This window comes from Saccoglossus kowalevskii, chromosome 20 (assembly GCF_978046115.1).
Source record: "Saccoglossus kowalevskii chromosome 20, keSacKowa6.1, whole genome shotgun sequence".
NCBI classification, from domain to species: domain Eukaryota; kingdom Metazoa; phylum Hemichordata; class Enteropneusta; family Harrimaniidae; genus Saccoglossus; species Saccoglossus kowalevskii.
This window is the reverse complement of record NC_140660.1, coordinates 9,954,523-9,979,754: the sequence shown is the minus strand read 5'-3', so window position 1 is coordinate 9,979,754 and position 25,232 is coordinate 9,954,523. Positions and strand designations below refer to the sequence as shown.

The following is a 25,232-nucleotide window of genomic DNA, read 5'->3' as shown; positions in this document are numbered from 1 at the left end:
AATACTTTCAATAAATGAGTTTCGAGTTATACCGCCATGAGTCGGTTTTCTTGCAAGAATAGGGAGTTGATTTCTAGCATGCGGATTTATATTCGCTGGTTCCCGGCATTCTGACAAGCTATCGAATGTTTACGCAGCAAAATCAACCCCTCTAACGCAGATGTACATTTTTACACTAACTAGACCACACTAGTTAACAATGTAACAGTGGAACTCAAAACATGGCTTTGCATGATTTAATAGGCTATTTTGAAGACAGCGTCACATGCAGACAACTGTTCTATCATAAAGAATTATGGGTATTTTATGAGAGTAGTTGAACGTTTTTAGTGCATTTGAAAAAAATGCAGAAAACTGTTCTATCATGAAGAATTATGTGTATTTTATGATTAATCAAACGCTTTTAGTGCAACTTTGCCTCGAAAAATACCCATATTGTTCTATGAGAGAACAGTTTGACTGAAAACGGTTATTCTCAAATAGGAATATTGATTGATTAGTGTCTGTTTTATAGTACTGCCATGATGGCTTGTTGTGAAACCTGCCAGATTTGTAATTAGTGTCTTCTTTATTTTCGCAGTTACGTAAAGCGTATCTTAAGCAGCAGGATGAGATAAGACGACTTAAAGCAGAGGTCAAGAGGCGGGATTATCGCATTAGTCAGCTGGAAGCTGAAATAAGTGATCTTCAGCGGTGATTAATAGCAGTACTATAAAATGTATTATAATTAGTTTAGTCTTAAAATGAAATTAGTTCTCATGTCCTTTTCAACTCAGACTTGTTTTTTATGGTTAAGGTAGTGTGCTGCGCTTCTTCTCACATAGTTGTTAAAGTTGATTTCCTATTTTGTGCAGATCACCTCCCGCTGATTATTGTGGTCACTATGGGAAATGATGAAATCAGTTGCCATGGCCACAAATTCTGAAATATGGAGGCACAGGACTTGCCAGAAACAGGGTTATGGTGTCAAATCACCAAGTTAAACAAAATTTGATTTCAGGATTCGTTTGGATAAAGTATCTCATGAACTGTTAAAATTTAATCCCTTATGATGCCTATAAGGGTCAATAAGAGATTCTTCGCAGATTATACAAAGTGTGAAATGCTTATAGGCATTTTCTGATGTTCGCACAAAGTAAGAATGTGGTGCTTGTCACACCTCACATTACAATGTACATGAGATATGGCTTTGATAGTTACAAAGATAAAGACTTTGATCAACACGCAGATCAATGCATGAAAAAAAAGATAAATTACTTCCTGGTGTAATTAGAACATATTGAAAGAGTCTGTGCGAGTATTCAGTGTCGAGATCAAAACTCATATCCATATTTGCAACTGGGTGATCACATTGAGTGGTTTGAAATCACAAATCACACACATGTGGTGTCAAGTTGAAGTGATTGGCTGCACAACACTAAGACCTAACAGTCAAGCCAATCAGAAAGCAGCTTGTTTGTTGGCAGATTCTTTTGACCAATCAAATACTGTCTTTTTTATGAATGCTTGATCCAACTACAAATGCAGAGTCAAAGATGATTTACAAGACTGTACCTGATTGGCTACACAACCCTAATACCTAACAGTCAAGCCAATCAGAAAGCAGCTTTTATGTTGGCAGGTTCTTGCAACAAATCAAATCAAATCATGTCTTGCATGATTGCTTTAACTCAACTGCACAAGTGTGGCACAAAGACGTCCTGCCCCCCCCCCCCCCTCCAATAAAAAAAAAAGATTGTGCTGCATCATCAGTGCTCTGTGTAAAATATAAAAATACATTTTCATGAGATTTTGGAATTCCATTTTTGTTTGCTCATTTTTAAACCAACTTAACAACCAAGAATAATTGATTATTTAGAAATGTTAGTCAATAGATAAGTCAAAAATGAATTCTATGAACTTTCCAAAGATCAAACTTTGATGCAATTTAAACCTAACTTAACATTCTAAAGTGAATTGCAATTTCTTGCCTTTGAGGGCGCTGTCCATTTCAGACTACAATACTTGTCAATAGATTCTGTACTATTTAATGCTATCAGTGATAAATTAAGAGATTATTGTGTGTGAACCAGAGATCTCATGTACATGTACTGTAGAATCATTAAGTGTTGTGTTTATATGGTATTTTACATTTGGCACAAATTCAAGAATGACATTTCTCAAAAATGAACTTTTTTAATACATTTAATGACATCCCTCAATGAAATTAATGAGAACTCAACTTTCAAATTACACAATGTTAAAAAATGATTAATTAAACTAATTAATTAAAAATTCAAAAATTTTTGCTTGATCTTTGGACACTGTATTAAAAATACATGAATATTGAATGGTTGTACAGTATAGCCAAGAATAAATCTATTTAGAATCGATAATCTTAATTTATCTTATTGTCCAACATTCTATGGGTCAGCTTTACAGAAGCCAAGAGAAGTGAAGAACTCTCCATTCATTGGTCAGTTTAAATACTGCATGTAGGGTAATCCTTCAAATCACACAATCACCACACATTCTTCACATGATCACCACATGTTCTTCACATGATCACTACATGTTCTTCACATGATCACTACATGTTCTCAACAGTCACCACATGTTCTTCACATGATCACCACATGCTCTTCACACAATCCTACATGTTCTTCACACGATCACCACATGTTCTTCACACGATCACCACATGTTCTTCACACGATCACCACATGTTCTTCACACAATTCCTCATGTTCTTCACATGATCACCACCTGGTCACCACATGTTTGTCACCACTGGTATTTATATTGATGTAATTTTCAATCAATCCAAGAACAGTGACTGCATCATCAACCATCATATGCATAGATTCTATGGACAACATTGTGACATCATTATTTGTTTATTTCTATTCTTCTGTGATTGTATCTTCTTCGAAGTATCTTCTGTTAAAAGTTATCCTTAAGTCTAATGATCAAACTTTACCAAACTAAATACCATAGGCCTACTGATCAAAACATTACTTCAGATCAAAAATGTTATTTTATCTTAATTATCTTAAGATTAATTTTTGTTTAGTTATTTTCATTCATTGTTTCTGAAGAGTCTCAGGTTAGCCTATTCTCTGTCAGGAGTAGAAGATCTAAGCAAATAAGAGCAGTCTTTTGGATTATGTCTGTCTGTCTGTATGTATGTATTGCGAGTTTGATGTTCCATTGGGGGGAGGCAGATATTAAGTGGAATAGCCCTTTATATACCCTCCCGACAATTGATGTATGTCACAAATTACCTTATTTTCGTCCGCCTCTCAGGAAGCCATTTCGTTTTAAAATATGCAGATAAATTTGGCATTAACATCAATGAATTGTATGTGGTTTCTCAAATCTCAATTCAAATGACTCAGGGGTTGGCTCATTTAAAAACTTACAGGGGTACATGAGGTTTTTGTGAGGGTGGGGGAGTTTACAAGGAATAAAGAAGTAAAAAAAAAAACACTTGTGCACAATAACTGTAGTGCAAAGAAAAATGGGAGAAAATGTGAATAATAAATGTGACACGTCTTGTTGATGTGAATACCCCCAAACAGATGCCCCCCCCGAAAAAAATTGTCAAATGAGTCACTCTGAACAATTGAATCTGATAACCAAGAATGTATTTTATTTTGTGCTTTCTGAACAAACTTCAACCACCATTATTGGTTTTCTTTTTTCAAAAGAGAAATATTATTTCGTAACTTCAATCAGTTTTCTCCTAAATTATCATTGAAAGTAGAGAATGTTTGGTAAAAATATTTATCTACCAAATTATACTGGCCGAGAATGCCAGACATAATTTTCAGTTTAAGTGTTATGAAAAACGTTTAAACATTTTATTTCTAATTTTGTTAAAAAAAAATGCAATTTTATTTTGATTATTAAAGCAGAGGGGTGGTCACCTGTGCATGTGCAGGAATTGAGTTCTTAGTAATAATGTATGCTACAAATGCAAAGGCTCATGGGTAGATGCCTTTTTGTAAACAGCATGCTGTGGTCATATGGTGCATCCACAGTTGACAGTCAAATGCAATTTTATTATTTTTCTTGAAGACTGAAACAAGGAAGTCAAGCTCACTCAATTTGAGTTTCGAGCTATGTTTGTTTGACAAACATTTACTGGAAAACTACATAAAAAATGTGGGGGAGTGGGCTTTGACTTTTAAATGGTTTAAAGTTGTCGCTTTGTGCCGTGTTCGATGTGGGACCCATAGCAACGTATTTAGCACTTGTAAAACACGCGTTTGTTTTCTTGAAATTCGAGCATGTGCTGTGAGACTGCTGTAATGGTATTGTAGCATTGAAGTAACAGAAGTTTGCAAATATCTCACGTTAAAGTGTTATCACTCGACAATGTATTCTATATGGGTCCCATACGATATAAAAAACACATGTAAAATTGTTATTTACATGAAACTCCCTATGCCTGACTGTGATACTTCAAATATATAATATACTGTAGAATACTTTATTTTCGCTTGGAATTTATTTTCACTGTTTTCGCTGAAGGGATGATTCTGTGAAAATAAAATCCAGCGAATATACCTTTTTTCCTATATTTCACATTAAAATCATGAAAAATCAGTGAAAATTCCAAGTAAAAAGCCATTTCAGCGAAAATTAATTCCAGTGAAAATAAAGTATTCCACAGTACTGTAAAATACTTTACTTTAGCTGGTATTAATTTTCCCTGAAAAGACTTACTTCACTAATTTTTGATGAATTGAATGTAAAATATAGAAAAAAAAGTATATTCGCTGGATTTTTTTTCACTGAATCATTCCTTCAGCGAAAAATAATTCCAAGCGAAAATTAAATATTTTACAGTAGTTACCTTACTCATTTTGTAAAATATGTCTGTATATAAAATATTCTGTAAAGAATGAACTGCTAGCAATAATATTCTTTATTTTAATAACACTAGGCTTTGCTTTGTAATATACTAACACATAATAGATGAAATTGTACCCTAGTTTTACATGGGAATATTATAATCTATAAAATAAATTACTCTTGAAATGCATGTTGCTTTGGTTGCAGCATTGACATATTTCAGGTTCAGACATTTTTTTTTTATGTTAAATGAAAGCAAAATTGGAATTTGTGAAATTCAATGTTATTTCATAAACCGGTTAGACCTACTTTTCACTAACATGTATGAAGAATTTGTGTGGAACAGATTTGTTTTTAAACTAAGATATTAGAACTAGAAGATTAGAATTCTGAATGAATTTGTAGATGTTGTTGTATTTCTGATGTTAAAATAATCTTCATTAATTCCATCATGCATTGCATGCAGATTGAACGCGTGTTCCTGTTTAACCAATCGTTGCTCACATTTGCCAGAAATTTCAATGATCACAATGTTTTATGCTATTCAATATCAATGTTGCATTTTTTGTCGTTAAAAATTTGTCATTTTAAAATTTTTTTCTGTACATTTGTTTTTCATGTGTTTTACCAGGACTGACCGGCCAACTAGAAATTTCTTTTTTGTTTTAAATACATTGTAATTCTTCTGTAGCAACAGACGAAGCTCCAATTTTCTCAAATTGTATATACTTAGACAATTCATTTTTTTACATGTTCCCAGCATGCAGTGGGTCCTAATGAAACTTACCCAAGAGCCTCTAGAAGAAGTAAGAGTTGTTTTATTTTAACAAGGATTTGAAGATTAATATTGTTTATAACATTTTGTATATGTTGACATAAATATGTACTCTAAGATAATGTTGAATTTAAATAAACCTTATAAAGCTTATTTACTGCTCATGCAAATGTAGTATTTTTGTGAATATTTTTAATCCATGTAATTCTTGGGGCGAACATCAAAGTTACTGTCTGGCGACCATCACAGTGTAAACAATAGTCGAAAATTTTCCAAAAAATGTACTTTGGGATAGTTGTTGAGTCTCCTAAACAGTGCCCCTACATGTGCAACAAATATAAATTTGGTTGTTCGAAATTTTCTCATAGTTTGTGCTGTTTTCAGTTTCTTTGGCCGACATTCGACAGTAGCTCACACAGCCCATAATAATACATTGTACGTTGGTACGCATCTTAGCAACGTGGAACTCCTTTAAAAAAAATATATTCACCTGCCAACAGCGCTTCTGGATTTGGATTAGCTTAACTCCACATCACTGTCGTTTTGGGTTAGCTTCAATACTCTCTCAATTCTTGGAATATACAGCGCCCTCTAATGTTGACTTAGCCATAATACACTACCCTTGTCGATTCTTGCAAGCAAGCTTAATGTACAATGCCCCCTAGTGTTGGATAAGCTACAATATACAGAAAGCTCATTTCTGATATCTCTTGAGCGAACATCTGGATATTTTCACTGCCTGGCAACCACAACTGTCAAAAACTGAGAATACAGCACCCTCTATTCACGAAAGGTAGCTTTATGTACAGCGCCCCTTAGTGTTTAGATTAATTTCAATATACAGCAGCCTTTGTTTTTGGAAGGTAGATTAATGTACAGCGCCCTCCAGTTTTAGATTGGTTTTAATACACAGCAGCCTTTGTTTTTGGAAGATACAGTAGATTAATGTACAGCGCCCTCCAGTGTTAGATTGGCTTTAATCCTCGGGGGCGGACATCCGGGCAATTTCTACCGCCTGGCAACCCTCGTGGTGAAAACAAAGACCAAAAACTTGCAGAAAACTGTACTTTGGGATGTTTGTTGAGACTCCCCTGAACAGTGTAACAAGATTAGTCCTATGTGTGTAACATATATAAATTTGGTTGTTCAGGATTACTTCAAAGTTAAGTTTGTGTTGTTTTCTCAAGTTTTCACCGGCTTCACCAGTGTTCCACAGCAGCGCGCACAAAGCCCATAGAAATACGTGGTACAGTGGCGCGCGTCTTAGCAACGTAGAACGTCTGTGACGTAGCTCCGCCCCCGAGGATACACAGCAGCCTTTATTTTCGGAATGTACAGCGCCCCCCTAGTGTTAGATTAGCTTTAATGCTCAGCTGCCTTTATTTTCTGAATGTACAGCGCCCCCTAGTGTTAGATTAGCTTCAATACACAGCAGCCTTTGTTTTTAGAAGGTAGATTAATATACAGCGCCCTCTAGTGTTAGATTGGCTTTAATACACAGCAGCCTTTGTTTTCGGAAGGTAGACTAATGTACAGCGCCCCTAGTGTTAGATTAGCTTTAATGCACAGCAGCCTTTGTTTTCGGAAGGTAGATTAATGTACAGCGCCCCCTAGTGTTAGATTAGCTTTAATACACAGCAGCCTTTGTTTTCGGAAGATAGATTACTGCACAGCGCCCCTTGTGTTAGATTAGCTCTAATGCACAGCGGCCTTTGTTTTTGGAAGGTAGATTACTGCACAGCGCCACCTAGTGTTAGATTAGCTCTAATGTACAGCAGCCTTTGTTTTTGGAAGGTAGATTAATATACAGCGCCCCGAGTTTTACATTAGTTTTAATACAGAATAGCCTTTGTTTTTGGAAGGTAGATCAACATACAGCGCCCTCTAATGTTAGATTGTTTTAATACACAGCAGCCTTTGTTTTTAGAAGGTAGATTAATATACAGCGCCCCCTAGTGGTAGATTAGCTTTAATGCACAGCAGCCTTTGTTTTCGGAATGTACAGCGCCTCCTAGTGTTGGATTAGCTTTAATACACAGCAGCCTTTGTTTTCGGAAGGTAGATTAATGTACAGCGCCCCCTAGTGTTAGATTAGCTTTAATGCACAGCAGCCTTTGTTTTCGGAATGTACAGCGCCTCCTAGTGTTGGATTAGCTTTAATACACAGCAGCCTTTGTTTTTGGAAGGTAGATTAATGACCAGCGCCCCCTAGTGTTAGATTAGCTTCAATACACAACAGCTTTTGTTTTTGAAAAGGTAGATTAATGTACAGCGCCCCCTAGTGTTAGTTTCAATACACAGCAACCTTTGTTTTGGGGAGGTAGCATAATGTACAGCTCCCCCTAGTTTTAGATTGGCTTTAATGTACATCTTTATTGATGGAGAAGCTTAATGTATAATAGCGCCCCCAAGTGTTGGGTTAGCCTTAATATACAACATCCTCAACAATGTGGTGATTACTAGTTACCCGTGTTTTACTTGCCATTCGCAGGAGACTTCGGAAAACCAGCAATAGAAAGTTATTTAATGTAAAGCGCCTCCTGGTGTTAGATTAGCTTCAAAACACAGCAGACCTTTTTTTTTTTTGGAAGGCAACTTAATGTACAATGCCCCTTTAATTGCCTTACTTAAATCAGCTTTTTCACTTTGAGTAGTATCCTGAACCTTTACCCCACCAGTTTTCTTTTCATCACAAATTCACAAAATAGTCCTGTTAGTCTGGATTTCTCTTCAGAATATTGGGACAAAAATAGCCAAATACTTTGTGTCAAAAGTCAAATATTGTCTGTTGGCTCCAAAATTAGGGTTCATTTCCAGAAATATTAAAGAACACAAGAAAAAATTGCGACAAATTTGGGCAAAGTCAGGTGGTGAAAAAGTTAATTGGTGTTAAAACGGGAGGGTAGTCCCAAACGATGATAACACACGCTAAATACGCAAAGGCTAATGGGTAGACGCTTGTCTGTAAACAATGACATGCTATGGCCATCCGACGCATGTACAGGCGACGACTCTCGCTTTAAATTTTGGATGTTCATATAGGTGTACTCGACAAACTTAATGAATCAGACACATAAATTTGTTTGAATAAATATTTTATTCTTTCAATAAACACAAAACCCTCCATATTAAGGACTTTCAATATTAATTTGGTTATTACAGTTCAAGGACCGCTACAAATGTTTAAACAACTTTTTTTGTCTTCAAAAAACACACTATCAGGCTACGTGTATTAAAGTCATACTGTTGCCAAAACGTCACAAAAAAAAATCTGAAAATCTGACACAATGTTCCAAATATAAGTGTGGCAGATATTCAAATTTTTAAGTTCGATTTTGATTCAGGATAACTTTAAGGTTGTCGCCTATAGACCATGATACAAACTAATTGACCGACTGACCCCTTAATACAAAATGTTCACCCCGTTGAAAGGTCAATAAAACGTCTACTGAATCAATGTAGCAGTCGCCGTGCAACGCATGTTCAAATTTTGTGTAAAAATACACATGTTATACATGTCACACAGGACCAACATCGAACATGACGCCTTACAGCGACTGCGTCACTTTGATGACTATCAGAGAAATACGTTATACGCGTACTTTGACACTACAATAGTCATCGTGTTACGTTGGTGCGCTACTAACGAGAAAATTTGAGAAATTTTAATGACACTACAAACTCTAGAAAATCAGCGAGCATTATCAAATATATGCATCTTCCCTTTTACAATAATTCAGATTTAAAAAAAGAAGACGAGATTGACTCGTGCTCGATTTTTGATTACATACTTTGAACCCTTTTGTATTGACAACTGTTGTGGCCAAAATGATTACCTACGAAAATGTTTGTCCAAAATTTTAAAATTTTAGCCAAAACTTCAACTTATAGCATACAATATCTACATTAACACTGAATTTGAAGTACATTATTGAAAAATTAAAATATTTGGCGGGAACAAAATTTTTAAAAAAAGGGTTAAAAATAGTGTTTTTTCTAAATTTTGCCTGAGCATTATTTTGAATACTTGGCCAATATTTTTAATTTTTTTGGTTTGTTTTTGAATTAAATGATTCCAGAGATAAGTGTCACAAATTTCTCAGTAAGTTTCTCCTTAAAAACGAGTTAACAGTAAAACGGAACATTTTCAGTTTTGAGTGAATCATTTAACTGCATCAGAAAATACAACTGGCAGAGGAAATGGTTCAGAATTGCAACTGAATTATTTTTAAAGCAACATTTGAAAATTTTCTGTTTTACGATACATAAAAGCGAATTTTCTGCATATGTAAACATTTAAGTGTGAAGGATTTTTTTTTATTTCATCTGTAACTCCAGAGTCTGTAATAGCTAAGCAATTAAAGCTTTGTCAAAGGGTTGGACAAAGTGCGCCCTCAATGGCATATTGTTGTGTAGACACTAGAGGGCACACTTTCATAAAAATGCAAATTGTGACATTGAAGTGACATGAAGTAGCAATAAACCATAGATGAAAATGGCTGCCAAAATCTTGGCAAGATTTCAATTGTTTTTGCCCCTCAAATAGTGTACCATACTCCCCTGTCATGGCATCAACTGTTCGAAATTCCATGGTTACATGGATCAGCAGAACAGTGGACAGAAAAACAGGGAATATATCACTATTTGGGGGGGGGTAGCCATTTGCAAATAAGGTACATTACAAAAATATATGCAAAGAGATCTATGACTCAACTATCAAGAAACATTCTGGAAAAGTCAAAACAACTTGCGGTATTTCTGAAACTATCTTGACTTTAAAAGCACCACTGTTGTCGTCACTATGGATAAGCAAGAGATGATCACTTAACAAATGCATGTTTAAATAGCAAGCTGCTAAAAGCTCTGCGTTCATGTAAAGGCGAACTGGTTAGAACCAAAAATACTTGTCGGAATAGACGAGTATTAAGGTATACCGCCACCAGTCTGTTTCTGTGCGAGAATACGTGGTTTCTAGCTCGCAAACTTTATTTGGTTTTCAATGTTCTGAGGAGCTATCAAACATTTACAGGGTGAATTCAATCACCTCTATGGAGACAAAATTGGAACTTATTGACACCAGACGTTTCTATGGTAACGACAGAACTTAAACTGATCGTAGGCTCACTGTCAAGCAGTGTTAATTATGAACGCGAACGCAAACTAAACTCATCATACAAGAGTTTTATAAATGGTGCAGTTTTCGTGACATCATTCATGAATATTCATGAGACTGAATAATAATTATCTCCATATATGCGCAGTTTAGGTAACAATGTTCCTTTAAAGGTCCCTGTATAACTGGAGAAAAGAAATCCATGCAAACATATCAGAAATGGGGCAGTGGTTGACGCTATGAGTATGCACACAACACATATGCACATTATACACATAGTCGCCATGACCACCATCCTTCAAGACTGAGCAGTAAAGAGAGTTTGGAATTGGAACATTCTTGCTTACTTTCTCAAGTCCAAAATATCACAAATCAACAATCTGCAAGATTCAGAGAATCCCTTTTGCGCCATTTCACCACCATTGTATTCTTCCAGAAAGTAGTTCCAGTGCTATCTCAGTTTGCTTGAGAGTTTGGTTATTTTATCACTGATATTTGCAAATGTTGGTGAAAAGGCTATGCAAATTAGTGTCACATGGGGAGTATCAACCAATAACATGATTTCATTTTATCTAAGGTGGTGGTATAGTTTATGCAAATTATGTCATGTGATGAGAATTAACCAATCATTGACAAATTAATGTCACATGATGAGAATTAACCAATCACATGACAAATATCTTAATTTACATAAATTTGTATCCTGCAGCAGCCAAGCTATACATGAAAGTAGCATTGTATTAGTAATGAGCTATGGTTACCTTGTCAGAAATTTGCAAAAAATATAAGGCTGGCAAAAAATCTCAAATGAAATGTGCACAAAATGCACTAAAGATATGTACAAGTACTTGAAATGTATCAATCTAACTGCAATAATCTGATTTTGTTACTTAAAATTATCTGTTTTTGCCTTGAACTGCAGTTTCATTTGTTTCAACCAATCAAACATGCGTTAATCAGTCACATGATCAGTGTATGACCAATAGCATGACTCGAATTAGTAAAACTAAAGGCAATATGATTCGACAAAAATACATGGACATTGCAGTTAGAATTGTTTACAATTATTTAGGCAGTGTTGAAAGAAACTAGATACAGCCTCTCTACATGTAGCAACTAACAAAGTTTTATTTTTTTCATGACATTACTGCAAGGATATTCAAATTTCTACCAAATGGTAGCAGCTGATTGGTGAACAGGCACCTGCATATGCAAATCCTAGATCATATGCAAATTTATACAGACCTACAAACATGAATATGCAAATTGTTTCAATGCTGTACCAATCATTGCTCAGTATGCAAATTAGATTGAAACAGCAATTTAGTCAAGTTAGTTAGCTTATGTTCTTTTGTGGCAGTATTTAAACTGGGTACATTCCCAAAAAAGTTCAAAAAGAAGGTAGTAAAACACCTGCAAGTTTACAAGGGGAGAATCATTCAGGCTGCCCGCAGATAGGTAGATGAAACTTGTTCAACCAGGTGGATAGTACATGCTAAATTTGCATAACAATTGGGTATCTCAAGATGGAAGCAGCAAAATTGTATCCAAAGTAACAATGTTATTACATTGCGATACTATGTATCCAAAGTAACAATGTTGTTACATTGCGATACTATGTATCCAAAGTAACAATGTTGTTACATTGCGATACAATGTATTCAAAAGTAACACAATGTTACAGTATTTGAAGACAAAGTAACATCCCAATTTTGCCTTATATACAAATTCTCCTTTGCAATAACTGAATGTGGCCTGAACAGCAAATCAAAAGCCTACTTATGAATTACAAATGTTGGTTTAAAAATTGGGGGATGCAAGGAGCAGTCCAATTGGCTTTTTATATTTTGTCTATAATATCCAACAATACAGCAGCCACATTTTCAATAAAATGCTGGTGACAGTGTAAATTTCTGAAGCATACGATATGTCCTCCATCTTTCACCCCCTCCCTCCCTCCCTCCCTCCAAACCCACCCTCCCTTTCACTTTAACATATACAAGACGTGACAACGTAGAATACAGCAATTTTTGACTGTAGTAGTACACACAGCACTAGGCAGCTAAAAAAATGGAGGGATGATTTTTTTTTTTTTTTAAGAAAAAAAAAACTACAAAAGACTCAAGAATTACAGAAAAGCAAAAAGCATGTTGAATGTGAATGAGTCCGTTTCTTCACTAATCAGTCAAGTTTAAGTTGCTATGTTCGTCTTTCATCTAATAGCTGGCCCACTGAACAATTTACTTTGTTTTTTCCTCAATTGGTAGCGCATGTGCTTACAGTGGTGTATACATCGTCAAAATGAGTCTCATTTCAACGTTTCATTATATATGCACGTCTAACAGAGTAAATACGTTATTCCAAGCATTTGGTGAGTTCTGAACAAACTGAAGTTTTAGAAATGAGTCACTAATTCAGTGATCTTTAGAATTATAACCAATGATATCTCCTTCAATGAGTTTTCAATCTAACCAAATGCCCTTAGTCAGATTTTTTTTCTTCTTCAATTTAATGATTTTATTCGCCAATGACTGATACATTCTGCATAATTTAATGCAATGACTTAGTGAGCTCAATCAATGTTATTCTTTCAATGATTCCTAAAAAATACCAACATTGAGTTGAGGAGGTCTGGTTGGACACGTAACAGGAGAACAAGTCAATAATGAAATGACAAACATAGCAACGAGGATTTTTAAACCAGACTTAATTTTAATGAAGAGTTTTACAATGATGAAAGAGACAGTGGTCGACGCATAAAAACATGAACATACATCACATCAAAACTCACTGAAAAATGACAACATTAACTGGTTTGCCTGTATGATTGATAAAGAACTTTCTCAGCCCCATCATAATTTACAAAAAAGAAATGAAAAGCAGACCTATAACAAGGGGTGCATGCTGGGATACGATTGTCTGACTTCAACATTGGTCCCATTAAAAATACATCTGACAACAACAAAACGCTTTTAAAATAACTTTGGCATCAGTGTTAAGTGGCTTCCCAATTTGGGAAGAACAAAATTTAAAAAAAAAAAAAGACAACACATACTATTTGTGGGAGAAGTGATGAAAAAAGATTAGTGCCAATCAGAGAAAACCTCATTTGGCTACGTTAGGTATACTCTGATTGGCCATTTTGTTTTTTTGAATAGCCAATCAGAGATAACCTCTACTAATTTGCATGGTACACTACGATTGGCTGAATAAGTAGCCAATCAAATCAAATCTGACAATTAATACAAAACTAACTAACCATTGCATTTGGCAAATAAACTGAGAGAAAGGAATTCTTGGACAAATAGATCAGAAATATTGTGAAAGAATCTCTCCGGTGTTGGTGTGAAGAAACCATTAATAACAATGGCCTAAACCAAGGATCAGCATGCAACCCCCGTTACTAGGCAACACTTTCATACTACAACCATGCCAACATATGTTGGTCTTTATTTAGTTAGACCAACTTTTAATACAAATTGGATCACATGACAAAAAATGTAGAGGAAAGTTACAAACAAACAAACTAACTAGTATCAACATCTCGTACCACTAGATCCATTGGATAAAAAAGTTAATATCAAGAAGCTAGGGGGGCTCATATCTAATCTGTTGGTACCAGTGGACTGCTTAAGTTAATCTGAAAGTACTCTGCTTGGCACTAATATTTGGTTGTGCTGCCAAGCATTTTAACAACCAAACAAATAGTTAATACATATACCTGTAAATTAAAACTATCCGCTGTTGCCACATTTTGTTAAAAAAAATCAAGCATCAAACCATTATGAAATATAATTTTAGCAATATGTTATTAATCTAAAAATCAGGTATTATATTAATTATGAAGTACAAAATAGGTGCGTTTTGTGACCAGAATTTCTCTTCAAAAACTGATTTTTTCAACTCAAATTGTAATTTAATTCATTTGTAAAAATACAAGACTGCCTAGTATGGTTTAACACTGATGCTTCTCTGGGAATCTAAAGACGAGAGTCCCTAGCTATAAATCTATTAACAAATGACCCCCTAGCAGCGTTAATAAAATGAACAAAGTGGGGCAGTAGCAGATAGGTTTGCTTTTCAAGGCTTGTATTTGAAATGTGTTTGGTGTCGTCATGACTACCAACAGCAACAGCTAGGGACACACAAGTAAGTAGTCTACGTCATTTGAAAAAAAGTGCATCTTCCTTGGTGTGTATGTTCGTATGTGACGTAAAAAAAAATCATTTTACAAACATCCTTAATCCTAATTCACAGAGGGCTTGTAACGCTACGTTCGGTTGACGCTTCAATCGAACGTAGCGTTACAAGCCCCTGCATACTAACTAATCATTCAAATATCGGCAGCTTGGTAGAGTAACGTAGAAATTAATAAAAATCAACATCAAAAAATGCTTGTTGATCAAAAAAGAGTACTAATCTGGACATCTAAAACGTCTCAGAGTGAACTACAAAAAGTGGACAAAATCTCATATACATGGTGTCTCCTTCAGATTGTAACAAAGTAGCAAAAACTGGCAACGAACCTCAGGACCGCCAAGATTCCGACCACCGTTTTTTCCCACTCGCGCTTATACTGTAAACTGTAAATTTGTTATCGATAAAAATAATTTGATGGTTGAAGGTGTTCACGAGAACGAAAGTTTTCTGGCACATTATTTCATTAACTTGAAATGCTTTACAAGTGCTTTACTGTATTTTGTTGTAAGTATAGAAGTGAGTGGGTAAAGAACAAGAGCGAAAGTCGGCAAAAGTCTAAAGATTTCTGCAGTAGATTAAGAGAGCTGATGAGAGGTGTCAACATACAGACTGTGATAGAAGAAACTGACTGCTTTCAAAAAACTGTCCCTCTTGTGCCTGTCCACCCCGACAATTTGGTATAGGCCTGGACAATTTTGAATCATCAGACTATACCATTAATTCATAGAGGGGTGAAGGGTATGAAAAGTCTCCCGCCAAATTCAAAGATTATTTCATCAAGCATGTATTCCGAATTGCACTTAAAAAATTGGCAAGTACCACAAATCCAGTTTGCAACCAACACTTCTCCCCCACCAAGATATTTTACAAGTCAATGGTAAATCTCCATTTCTTGTCATGTAATACTGAGCCAAGCTGACCTTCCTGAATATGCAAAACATTCTAAAACATGTCCTGATTGGTCATTCAATTTTATGAAATTTTTTTTCATGAATATGCAAAACATTCTAAAACGTGTTCTGATTGGTCATTTGGTTTTATGACATTTACTCATGAATATGCAAAACATTCTAAAACGTGTCCTGATTGGTCATTTGGTTTTATGACATTTACTCATGAATATGCAAAACATTCTAAAACATGTCCTGATTGGTCATTTGATTTTATGACATTTACTCATGAATATGCAAAACTTTCTAATTGGTTCCTTGACTCATGAATATTCATACCAAGTAAATTAGTTGATGTTCAAGTTATGCTTGTACAACAAAATGAATTCTTGGGCGACTACCAAATTTATTTCAAGAAATTCACAAGCTAGTATTCTGAATATAAGCCATGTTAAATGACGTAACATCACTGAGTTTCTTTTGGCTCTGCATCGCATGGATTGAACAATATGTTGTAAAACGCAACTCAAAGTTGGTGCTGTTTTATTCCACAAGATCATTTACAGTTTCATCACATATTCAGTCAAAAGATGATTTTCCATTCATCCGCAAAATCTCACATATTGTTTGTTTTCGTGACATCTCGGAGTGAATGAAAAATAGTTTATTTGATTAGGATTTTTATATGTAATATTTTAAAAGTACAGCGGCCATTTTGTTTTGGAATGCACCTATTCTAATTATTCACATGATTGCCAAATTGACCTTGGAAACCTAAATCTGCAAATCTTTTAAAAATACTTTATTTTCAGATAATTTATTGGTCACATGATCATGAATATGGAATAAAAACACTATTAAAATCAATTTTCTTGGTGGGGCGCGAAAAGGCTAGTCGATCTGGGTTACAAATAAATTAAAAATAAAAATGGCGGGAAACATTTAAATCTAAATGAAATAGCAGATAATTGAGTTTAAAAAGAGGAAGATAGGTGGTCTTATCTTCACACCAGACTGGATTCAGCCAGATAGATAAATTACATTGAGAGAACACACAACTTGCTACATAATTAGTTGCTACAAAAGGAAACATTGCACAATTCGGTCACAAAAAAATTTCCCTTTCTTTGTAAATTATGAATTTGTGTTACTGCAACGCTCCTCCATTTGAATATTTTTTTTTAAAAACATTTTTCCCCAAAAAAATTTGGTTTATTTAATTTCACTTATTTCAGACCTTTTGAGAGCATGTTTGTTTATAATAAACACATAATGAAATAATCATCCAATCACTCCACACTATTGCCATATATGGAAGAACTAATTACCCTATTACTACCTGGGGAACCAACATAATTGACCAATCAGAAACAAGGAGCACAAGAGTTGAAACTCAGGCATACACATGTTTCGTTCGTATCGTCAAAATAAAATTTGGTGCATCCTTAAAAAACAGACGAACTCACATACATAAAATTCTGATAAAAATGTTGGCACTCATGTCGTTTCTGCAAGGCGGCAATATAAGATCTGACACGTAGTGCAATAGTATGGAGTAACCAAGGGTGGACGTGTTAGAGGGAGTAAACAACAAACAAACTAACACCGACAGTCAGTCACAGTTCCCATTATTGACACTGAAATGCTGCCCTCAACGCCTTGGATGCACCTAGTGAAGTTAACAGCGATGACGACAATAACGCATGCACAAACGTCTGTGCTTAGTAAGGATAGTAGTGCCACTACACAAGATTGTATTCCTTAAGATTGAGCTGCAGAATGGTATCTTTAACGGCCGCAAACACAAACCTGATGTTTTCTGTGTCAGTTGCACACGTAAAATGAGAGTAGATGATCTTATCGCTGTCGGGATTGAGATCAACAAACATTCTTAGGATGAATTCTCTTGCTGCTTGTGCGTCCCTCTGTGGGCCTGAAAATGAAAAAAATATTATTAAGTGTATGGCTTGATAATCACGTGTTATGCATGAAATCGAACGTAAAAACAGGACAAACAAAGGTCATAACGTCATAGTCGCGTCAAACATCGCGTGGGATTCGACAAACGCGAAAGTATTTCGGGGACATTTCCATGCTTAATAATGTGCTGTCCACATTTGATGATAGGCAATGTCGATTAAGTAAGGGTATTCGGAAGCAATATTCCTCTGTCGAAGATCGGCCGGTCAATGTAAGCTACGAAATAAAGAAATTCTAGTTCAAAATCAAAACCGTTCGATTTTTGCGTTCGACGCGCGTCTTTCATGCATCTCGCGAGATCTCGCAATTGTACGGAAAATCACCTATTCACTGGTACGTATTCATAAACAAGGATCCATGATTATGAACAGGCCATGCTTTTTGAACGACGACCTGGGAACTCAAAATGGCTGAACAAGTTAACCTTCTTGCCCAAATTTTTTTGCACTTTTCTTTTTATAATCAATATTTTTGAAAATGAACCTTAATTTGGAGCCAATAGACAAAATTTGAGTCAATTTTCAGTGTTTACTCAAAATTTGGCTATTTTTGGTCAATCACCTGAAGGAAAGTGCAGATTATAACAGGACTATTTTTGAATTCGGGATGACAAGAGGGAACTGGTAGTGAAAAGGTTAATGCAAGTAATTAAGCTACACTATTAAAATCTTTTTAATAATTAAGTCAGTGATAATTAAGCTCTTCTGGATCTTGCTTTGAGTGAGTGATTAAGTCAAAGCAATAATTAGGGGATCTACAGTATTAAAATCTTTTTAAAAATTGAGTCAGTCAGTGATAATTAAGCTCTTCTGGATCACTTTGCATGATAAATGCGTGAAGGGATCACTCACTTAGAAAATAATGTCTGGACGATAGAAAGTCACTCCAGGCTTGTCAATCTATAAACCAAACACATCTATGAAATCTATTAGTAATCTACTAGATGTGGATACTTACCATCAAAATCAGGAAAGTAATCTACTAGATGTGGATACTTACCATGAAAATCAGGAAAGTAATCTACTAGATGTGGATACTTACCATGAAAATCAGGAAAGTAATCTACTAGATGTGGATACTTACCATCAAACTCAGGAAAGTAATCTACTAGATGTGGATACTTACCATCAAACTCAGGAAAGTAATCTACTAGATGTGGATACTTACCATCAAACTCAGGAAAGTAATCTACTAGATGTGGATACTTACCATTAAACCCAGGAAAGTAATCTACTAGATGTGGATACTTACCATCAAACTCAGGAAAGTAATCTACTAGATGTGAGGACATAATCTTTTCTTCCAGTAAATCTTTCTTGTTAAGAAATAGAATGACTGATGAATTCTGGAACCAGGGGTACGTGATAATTGTTCTGAACAACGCTTTACTTTCCTCCATTCGATTCTGTGAAACAAAGTGAAGAGTTATACACCATAGAAAAAAAAAATAGACAGAAAACATTGTTGAAAAATGTTTCAGTGCAAAGCTACTTGCAAGATTGTGCCTGATTAGCCACATCACAAATAGACCAATCAGGGAGCAGTGTTTATTGACATTCTTTTTTTTAAATATCAAAATCTGCCATGTATATATGCTTTGACTCAACTGAGCAGCACAGCATCTGTATACTGCCCTCTAGTGGCAACTTTTTCAGATCTTTCTACTTTATTACTTTCCTCGTAACAATCAATAACGAAGAAAAGATTAGCATTTTCTTGGTACTAACAGAATTTTTGTCTTGGGTTAAAACTAGACACCGTTTAATGATTCAGTAAACAATACTGTATTTGCTCTATTAGTAGTGCATGTACTTACGTAAATGACATGGGACTGTCTTTGGTCAAAATAAGTCATATTTGGAATTCAATGCAGACAATAATAAATTCCTGTGCACATGTTGTGCGCCTTTCCAGCAAGTCACAACCCAACAGTGACTGTGCTCAGTTAACTGCAAAAGGTCTTCTTACCAAACTAGTTGATTTAGCTAATTCGTAATTTTCCCAATTCAAGATGATGCAAATTTAAAAGTATATTTTCACAATGAGATTGTTGGCACTTTAGCAGGTACAGTATTAATCAGTGTAGTCATAATAATGAACACTAGAGGGCAGTGTAACATTATAGAGGGCAGTATAAGTCCAAATGCGCTAAAAATTGCAAGTAGCTGTTTTGAGTGTTTATTAGTGACGAAGACTACAACAAAGCGACCAATTTTCATCCTGTTCTTTCAGATGTGAAGTGCAGCAGCAAGGGTGTGTACGAAAATACCAACTGTTTTATTTTTTATGACGAATAATATCAAGTTTGGTTTGGTAAACGATAGATCATTAGAACAATTTTTTTTAAATATATAGTCATCCAGTTGTGCTTATTACTGTAAATGCATTAATTGTTCACTGGGTTTTAATTTCGCTATTTTCACCGATAAGTAAAATCCACCAAATTAAATCTATGTGAACATGTAAAATAACAATAAATCTCATTGTTTCCTTGACACATTCGTGAAATTAAAATACAGAGAATATGCTCAAAGTATCAAAATAGTGAAATAAAAAGTCAATAAAAGGAACTGTTTTAGAGTAAATTTTCAACAAAGGAAGAACGAGAACTGGCAGCCTGTCTACTTTGGGATATCATTAATTCAAGCGCAGAATGTGCAAGTTTCAAGTAGTGATAAAAAGTGAGACTCACCTCGTTGTCTGATTCTACTAACACTTGATCATATTCACTTAAGGCGACTAGGAACATGATGGACGTCACATTTTCAAAACAATGTATCCATTTACGACGTTCTGATCGCTGTCCTCCTACATCCACCATTCTGTAATGTAACATTGTAGCATTCAGTTAGTTTTCAATGATCTTAACCAACTTATAAACCTGGATTTGACTTTAAAAGTGCAGATTTATTGTGCTAAAACATTCCAAGTAAAAGAAAGTAATCCACATATTTAACTAACCCGCCTTGTGTGAATGCAACGCCATCATTCACAGGTTTTTGTTAGAAAAACACTGCAAGAGGAGCACTGCTGTTCCATGGCGCCATCAAGTGGGGGAGATAGGGTTCTCCCCTACCAGGGTGTGGAGTTTTTGATAATTCTAAGTTAAAATGAAGCATTCTATGGCTTCCTTGGGGCCAAAATTACTATCAGACAGGTCACAGTTGAAGACTGTGGCCACATGTGATCCCTGGTCAATCAGAATTTTATGGTTGCTGGAGGATCTGCTTCCCAGGGTAAGAGGGTACATGGCCATGGCATGAGAGCGCTGCGCCCCTGTTCAAAAAAATCTCTGATTCACATTTTCTAATATGGTATAATAAAGATACCAAGTGCAAGCTGTAACTTATGACAATAGAGTTTACAATTGCTGTCATAGCACAGTGTCAGGATGTGCGACTTTTCCACTAGTTCCCTCTTTTCATCGCAAATTCACGAAATAGTCCCGTTTAAAGTCTGCAATTTTAGCCATATTTTTAATAAGTAACAACAGAAATTTTGTCTGTTGGCTCCAAGAATATAAAAAACAAAGTGCAAAAAAGTAAAAACATTCGGATGAGAAAGTCTGGTGAGTTTTGGTCGCCGCGCAGCGTTCTGCTCGATATGGGACTCACATAGTGACGTACATAACGTGTGTAAAATACATTGTTTACATGAAATTTGAACATGCGCTCGGCAACGACCAGTACCCTTTAAGAGGTCATGCACAATTCGATGATATAGGTCGGTATTAGGTGATAAGATTTCCCACTTATTTTGAGTAGCTAACATTACTGTACAATGAAGAGTTATAAGATTCAGCTGAAGAGACATGCAAGCGGGATAATTAACCAAATTATGCACTGACAACATCAAATAAACACTTCTCTTTCCTAATTGCACATTCCATTTTGGCAAGTTCAAGTAAAGAAGTACCGTGTCATGTTAGAATGCATGTTCTGTTCAAGTAAACAACCATCGTACATATCGTTGTTAGAATGTATGTTCTGTTCAAGTAAACAACCATCGTACATATCGTTGTTAGAATGCATGTTCTGTTCAAGTAAACAACCATCGTACATATCGTTGTTAGAACGCATGTTCTGTTCAAGTAAACAACCATCGTACAAATCGTTGTTAGAACGCATGTTCTGTTCAAGTAAACAACCATCGTACATATCGTTGTTAGAACGCATGTTCTGTTCAAGTAAACAACCACTGTACACATGTTAGAAAGTAACTCAAACCGACTCAACGTCAATTCAGTGTTGAGAAATTATTTACGTTGTCATCCCAAAACTGTGTACATTTGAATCAGAATGTTAGAAATTATAAGGTTATTACGAAGATACCTCAAAGTATGCACGAAGACAGTACACCGGCAGTATCGACCGACGCGCAGCGGAGGTCGATGCGACAGTGTACTGTCTGAGTGCATACTTTGAGGTATCTTCGTAATAACCTTATTGTTATACATCTTTTCCCTTCAAGGATGCATCATGGAAATGCCGAAATCCAAAAAGTTTAGAACAGAATCAGCAAACTTCTTTGTATGGAGTCCAGTCAAATCCTGGTGGCAGCCATGTTTGTTTTTATTATTAGAGGATGCTTACGCGTGTAATCATTCCATATTTGGAATTCGCATGAAGTATGAAAATACCCCGTAAAATACCGCAAAGTTACGGCACGCTGTAACTTATGGCGTTACGGTGACAGACGTATAATAAATAACCATATTGTCCAATTTCACCAAGAAACTTGATCTTCACACCTTCAGCTATGTTACATACTGCCTTAATGCACACTTGATAGTAATCTCATAATTACAACAAATTCTTACCTAAATATGACAGTTTCCAATTCAAATGGGTATTCGATAATTCCAGTTGTAGGCACCCTGACTCTTAAAACGTCTTGTTCTGTAGGTACATAATCTGGATTTGAAATGCGGTCCAATTCTGAGAGATAACTGAAAATTACAAATAAAGAGAAATTGTTAAAACCCTGTCCTCAATATTACGATGCATATTCTTGATTTACAATATGGTTCAATTCTGAGAGATAACTGAAAATTACAAATAAAGAGAAATTGTTAAAACCCTGTCCTCAATATTATGGTGTATATTCTTGATTTAAAATATGGCATAATTTGGAGTACTGTAAAATCTGTATTAGACACTGAGACCTCTATTAAAATAGTATATTGCAACAGAGGGGATGCGGCTTCTTTTAGAGCATCTACACATGTGAGAAATGGTGAAATTTGGTTCTCAATTATTCAAAAACAATGGGTGTGACTTCTACTAGGGATGCAGTAATTATGAAAATTTCTAAATATGAAATTGTTAAATCTTTGCCCTTATTTACTTGTCCAATGAGATGACTGGAAGCTGATATCAATATTAAAACTTTGCCACATTCTGAGCAATAACTAAAACATTAAATTCTTGTCTTACTAAGGTAGTGGATCTCTGTTGCCTAGTTACAATAGAGAAATCATTGCATTAACCTTTTCATCACCAGTTCCCTCTTTTCATCACAAATTCACAAAATAGTCCCGTTTAATATATTAGAGTTCATTTCCAGTAATATTGAAGAATACATGAAAAAAGTGCAAAAAAATTTGGGCAAGAAAGTCTGGTGGTGAAAATGTTAAACAGCAATGTTTGTGTTATTTGTTTCTTTTACTTGGGGTAGCTTAAAAAAGATAAGCGTGTATGCAATAATGTTAGTCTATCCTCAGAAAATACTTAACGCTATAGAGTATCAATATTTACAAAGCTAAGGAGTACCAACACATATGTTTAAAAAGTACACAAAGCTAAGGAGTACCTGCATCTATGCTTAGCAAGTACACAAAGCTAAGGGGTACCAGCATTTAAGCTTAGAAAATAAAGCTAAGAAGTACTTAGCTTTGTGTACTTTCTAAACATGGATGCAAGGAGTACCTGCATCTAAGCTTAGAAAGTATACAAAGCTAAGGAGTACCTGCATCTATGCTCAGAAAATATACAAAGCTAAGGAGTAACTGCATCTAAGCTTAGCAAGTACACAAAGCTAAGGAGTACCTGCATCTATGTTTAGAAAGTACACAAAGCTAAGGAGTACCTGCATCTAAGCTTAGCAAGTACACAAAGCTAAGGAGTACCTGCATCTATGTTTAGAAAGTATACAAAGCTAAGGAGTACCTGCATCTATGCTTAGCAAGTACACAAAGCTAAGGAGTACCTGCATCTATGCTTAGCAAGTACACAAAGCTAAGGAGTACCTGCATCTATGCTTAGCAAGTACACAAAGCTAAGGAGTACCTGCATCTATGCTTAGCAAGTACACAAAGCTAAGGAGTACCTGCATCTATGCTTAGCAAGTACACAAAGCTAAGGAGTACCTGCATCTATGCTTAGAAAATAAAGCTAAGGAGTACCTGCATCTAAGCTTAGAAAATATACAAAGCTAAGGAGTACCTGCATCTATTTTTTAGAAAGTACACAAAGCCAAGGAGTACCATGATCTATGTTTACAATGTACACAAAGCTAAGGAGTACCACCATCTATGTTTGAAAAGTACACAAAGCTAAGAAGTACCTGCATCTATGCCCAGAAAATAAAGAAAGCTGAGAAGTACTTTGATCTATGTTTAGAAAGTACACAAAGCTAAGGAGTACCACCATCTAAGCTTAGAAAGTACACACAGCTAAGGAGTACCAAAATCTATGCTTAGAAAGTACACCAAGCTAAAGAGCCTGTACATTTAAAGTAAACAGCAGACAGGCTTTCTATTATTTACACTGAAGAGTTGTTGTTTGCAGCCAAATGCACTTTTTTTTTTCAGTATCGATTTGTTGACATCAATAAAATCACTAAATACCGAGATACAGTTATTTTTATTCCCATGTTTATCCAGAATGTCTCTTATCAAGTACCTCGAGCTATTTATACAACATGGATAAAATCAATTTTTCAATACATGGCAAAGCTGTGTTGCTTTATTATAGACAAAATCACCAGGTACCCTACTAACACAGAAATAGATAAAAACATTCTATTTAACAACCTCGATACTGTGAAGGCATTTAACCATTTCATCACCAGTTCCCGCTTTTCATCACAAATTCATAAAAAAGTCCTGTTTATAGTGTGCAATTTCTTTCAGAATATTGGGACAAAAATAGCCAAATTTATTGAGTAAAAACTGAAAATTGTAATATTTTGCCTGTTGGCTGAGTTTATTTTCAGAGGCCTTGTTCACATGTGTAAGGGTTAACCATGGAACTCTTAGGGGGGGGGGGGAACAGCCCTCTGACTCTGAACCAGTCCAAGTTGACATGAAGTGCATTTGCATCACTGTGTCAGGGTGCTCTGGGTTGTGTCAGGGTACCACCCTGGGTTGTGTCAGGGTGCCCTGGGTTGTGTCAGGCTGCCCTGGGTTGTGTCAAGCCTGTCCAGTTATCCTGTG

General features: G+C 35.5%; 2 protein-coding genes across 2 annotated transcripts in view; one reads left to right on the top strand and one right to left on the bottom strand.

The window, feature by feature from the left end:
- Positions 1-5,784, top strand: part of LOC102801507 (coronin-1B-like) — a 74,926-nt gene extending 69,142 nt beyond the window's left edge. The window contains exon 9 of the mRNA XM_085494556.1: positions 581-5,784. Coding sequence (XP_085350682.1) covers positions 581-697 — 117 coding nt within the window. The 3' untranslated portion in view covers positions 698-5,784. The remainder of the gene's footprint in view (positions 1-580) is intronic.
- A 2,908-nt stretch (positions 5,785-8,692) lies between these two features.
- Positions 8,693-25,232, bottom strand: part of LOC100373084 (guanine nucleotide-binding protein subunit alpha-11) — a 54,506-nt gene continuing 37,966 nt past the window's right edge. The window contains exons 4-7 of the mRNA XM_006823220.3: positions 22,617-22,745; positions 20,490-20,619; positions 19,049-19,202; positions 8,693-17,750 (exon numbers count right to left, since the gene is read on the bottom strand). Coding sequence (XP_006823283.1) covers positions 17,560-17,750; positions 19,049-19,202; positions 20,490-20,619; positions 22,617-22,745 — 604 coding nt within the window. The 3' untranslated portion in view covers positions 8,693-17,559. The remainder of the gene's footprint in view (positions 17,751-19,048; positions 19,203-20,489; positions 20,620-22,616; positions 22,746-25,232) is intronic.